Here is a 4148-nt window from a genome sequence, read left to right on the forward strand (position 1 = left end):
TCACATTTTGCATTTGCTGTATCAAGCCTGCTTGACCTCGGAGAGACGGACTCTACCAGCAGGCGTTTTGATGAACGGGGCTCCTTCTTCGCGCTGACGTCGTCCGCGTCGCCACTCGGGGGGGGGCGGCAAAAGCCCGCCTCCCCGCTCTGTGGCGTCTCTGAGGTGTCCGGTCGATATGAAGGCAACTTGCCATTTTGGCTCAGGGAAAACATATTTGATTTTATATATATATATATATATATATATATATGTACTGTATATATATTTTCTTTTTAAGCCCCTTGGTGATTCGCTTGTCACTGCAGGGCCAGCCTCGCCCCGTCATGATCACGGGGGATAAAGTGGTGGAGCCAAAAGGATTGTGTTGAGTCGTAGGATGGGGGGGGGGGGCTGCATTGAGGGTTACATGTGGTGTGTGTTTGGCAGTCTGCCTCATCTGTTCTCTATTGAGATTGATGTTGAAAAGAAAAATAAGCCCGGAGGGGATCTCGAGCCGCACACACCAGCGTTCACCACGAGAGAGAGAGAGAGCAGAACAGTGATGCAACGATACTCTCCACAGTGGAACGAAACAAGACATAATCAGGATTATCACATAGTACTCATTAAATACAGGGGTAAACATAGCGTGATTACCTTTTGCTTTGTGGTTCATAACACGGCTATATAATGCACATATAGTAGCTGAATCTGTCTACCATGTGAGCCACTGTGATATCTGAGACCATATACAAGAGGACTAGTATTTGCAGACAAAAACAACGCCCTAACGTTAAAATGAAACAACATAGAAAGAGACGCTATTTTCCCCTCGTCTCTTTTTGTCGGTTTAATGAATTTTCGGACATTGTGGCGCTTCTCTCTCTCCGCCTCGCCCTCCTTCCCCCTCGCGGTCTCGTACTGGCCTTGGTCCAGCCTTTGGGTAGAAATACAGAGCAGGGCAGTGTGTTGTGGTGTGTCTGCTTGTTTGTTTGAGATCTTCGGGGAAGAAAAGGAAGTTGTGGGTCTGTGGCCCGGAATGGTGGTCACACCTCCGTCTGAAGGTCCATGATCTCCTGGCCCACCAGAGGGATGGTGGCGCTGGTCTTCTCCCACTCCACCGTCTGCAGCTCCAGTGGGGAGGCTGCCACTGTCTCCAGGTCCTTCCTCACCCAGGATGGGGGGGAGTGGGTCTTCCTGATGCCCTCCCACACCCTCTTACTCGGGGTCTGCTGCTTGTCCTTAAGAGGAAAAAGACAGAGGGAAAAAGCTTGTTTTCTCAGAGATGATGCATTCTGGGATGTATTTCAGAAGTTCTATTGTGAGTTTAGTGGACCGACTTTACCTCCCACTGCCTTTTATCTGAATGCCTCCATGATTTCCTACATCTCTTTAATGAGTAGTTTGATTTAAAAAAGAAACGCGTCTTCAGTTTCTTTCGGGGAGATAAAGGGTAATTTCGGGATTTGTTTTACCTGGAAGGTATTTTCCTATGTTTTTTGTGTGTAAGTGACTGATAGGAACAGCAATCTTTGAAACTGGTCCAGTATTAGGCGGGACCAATGTAACCAGCAGCCATAGACCAGGCTGCAAGGGCACCCTAGAATGTAAATGTGCATCATCAATTTGGTCATTTTGCTGCTGACATGCTGAAATTATTTTTTTTAAATTTTTGGGGGGATTTTTCTCTTTATTAAACTTGATTGGCATGAAAGGGGGGGGGAGAGATGGGGATGACACGCAGCACAGGGCTGCAGGACTAAGCCAACATGAGGCGAACCCTCTTACTGGGGGGGCTAGAGGTCTCCCAACTCAGATCATTATTCTAAGTGTCTGACAACATAATGACCCCTACTGAGTTAGACTTTCAAAACCTCCTTAAGACCTTTCGGTTTAATCAGAAACAGGTTGCTAGCCCTAAAGCCACCAGACTCCATTAAAAAAAAACATACTTTTAGCGTGTATAGAGCCAACATAAACTACGTGTTTATTTCCACCAAAACTAAAGTTGTGATGGTTGGAAAAAAAGAGACAGCCCAAAACAGTTTTTACCGTTTTATATTGTTTCTGTCGACTTTGAATGGAGTGTATTTTTTTCCTGGAGTCTGGTGGCGGATATTTTTATGTTTAAAAAAAGAATCTTACTCTTTAACAAAAAGGTTGACCTCCTTAGAAACTCTTTCCATAATGTTGTCAGACACAAACAGGATATCAATCTGAGCCTCTCTGCAGCAAAACGAGCACTTTTGTGAATGTAAATAGAAGCTGCACAATCACCACAATCACTATTAACTCCCATTAAAGCTTGTTTCACCACTGCTCACTGCTGCGATCTCGCTTAATACCGGACCAATCTCAAATATTGTGGTTCCCATCAGTTACTCAGACAAATACACATAGGAAGATAGGGTTAAAGTTGAAAAAAAACAACTTTCATGTCAGTGGGAGGTATGGAGTTATGGTTATTACCTTAGCTTAACATAAAGACTGTGGAAAGGTAGGAACAGCTAGCCTGGCTTCGTCCAAACTGAAGAAAAACTTCCAACTGTTTATTCTGTACACAAACATCAATGTACAAACAACAATTTTTGGTTTTACCATAAAAACATCCTGCTGCACTGTCTCACTTCCCCTGTTCAGTCTTCCTGCTAAGCTAAGCTACGCTAACCACCTCCTAGCTCTGCTGTAAACTCATCAGACAGACCTACAAGTTCTAATCTTAGTCTCAGCAAGAAAGCCGATACCAGTAAATACATATTTAAATTAATTTCAAAATTTTCTTTTAATAATTCTTTTAACAAACCCCTACACCATGGATGCATTTAATCTAATAGTGGATATATGAACAAAAGCTAGCTGGATATGCTAATAGGGACTGAGATGCAAATCTGATTGCAGCAGAGGCAAATCCTCCAAACACATCTCAGACCTGCAGAAGAGACGTTGATCCCTCCGCCTCCTCCACTCAAAATCTTTAGCTTTTTTTGCATCTGTTAAGAAGCTACAGTGGTGCGATTCTGCAGGGCTAGCACAAACTGATTGGGTTCTGTAACTAGCAGTGTCAAATAGCTGCACCTTAATCTGTGAAGTTGGGCTCGGCACTATGCCAAAGAAGACCTGACTCCAAAGCTGTGAAACGAATGGAGATCAGGGCTTTTGCAGCAGCAGGAAATGGAAATCATCTGCTGCCGTGGAATGACTGCAGCTACAAAGCCAACATGGATTCTCTTATGTAACTGCTGTTGGTGACTTGGTTGAGGGACTAGTTCCCAGCCAATCCAATCAACCTATTCCCTGTGTTTAGTGGGGGAAAGTATTAGTCACTATCTGGCTAGGTCATATCTTTGCCATGTAGGTAATATTACCGTCTTGAATCTAAGGCTGGGTAACAAATTAAATACATTTTAGGCCCAATACCCAATTTCAAATCTCCTCAGTGTCAGGGAGCCAATCAGCAGTTGTTGTGCTGCAATGTGTAATGTTGTCATTTATGTTTGTTTTATAAAACTAGTTTTGGAAAAAGTACCATTTGGGAACCAGTATCAAAGTCACAGTACGGGTAGTGGTACCATTATAGAATATTTTTTGAATGATACCCAGCCCTACTTGAATCTTAACGTTACTTTATTAACTGAAAAGTCTAAAGTGAGAGGGAGGTCTGATCATTCCTGCAACAGCAATGTCACTTAACTGGCAGATGGCTGTTTCAGCAAAGTTTGGTAAGTTAGTTCTTTCTAAGTCTTAACTACTGCATCTGTAACTGTCATCGCTGCTGGACGCTCACTTTTTGTCACTTAAAATCGAGTGCAATGTGTAGTGTAATGACGGGCAGGCAGTCGACTGTTTTTGTAAGATATCATACGAATCGGTGTGCAAAACTTTTCATGAAAATGCGTTGGTTGGGTAGCAGAACTTCAGCCTGCACATACTAGCTCAACAAAAAGCTATTTTTTTATTAGTAGCATTATGAGGCGCTGTCTTGAAACAAGCTCTGACAAGTTTTATAATTTGGAAGAACCTTTTAAATATTCCTCACTTTTGGAGTGTCAGAGTGTACTAAACAAAAAATCTAACCTTTAAAAATGGCTGCACTACTAATTAAGTGGCAAGTGGTGATTTGGGCTAATGGTACGAGCAAAGGAGAATATTAGATAGGGGGGGGGGGG

The 4148-nt window shown here is 43.1% G+C and overlaps 1 protein-coding gene across 9 annotated transcripts in view; it reads right to left on the reverse strand.

Moving 5' to 3' along the window:
- Nucleotides 1–272: 272 nt before the first annotated feature.
- Nucleotides 273–4148, reverse strand: part of adgrb1a (adhesion G protein-coupled receptor B1a) — a 161866-nt gene continuing 157990 nt past the window's right edge. For all 9 annotated transcript variants that reach the window (XM_034874744.1, XM_034874742.1, XM_034874738.1 and 6 more), the window contains one exon: nt 273–1223. In XM_034874744.1, coding sequence (XP_034730635.1) covers nt 1029–1223 — 195 coding nt within the window. In that variant the 3' untranslated portion in view covers nt 273–1028. The remainder of the gene's footprint in view (nt 1224–4148) is intronic.

Source organism: Etheostoma cragini, chromosome 6, assembly GCF_013103735.1.
Source record: "Etheostoma cragini isolate CJK2018 chromosome 6, CSU_Ecrag_1.0, whole genome shotgun sequence".
Taxonomy (NCBI): domain Eukaryota; kingdom Metazoa; phylum Chordata; class Actinopteri; order Perciformes; family Percidae; genus Etheostoma; species Etheostoma cragini.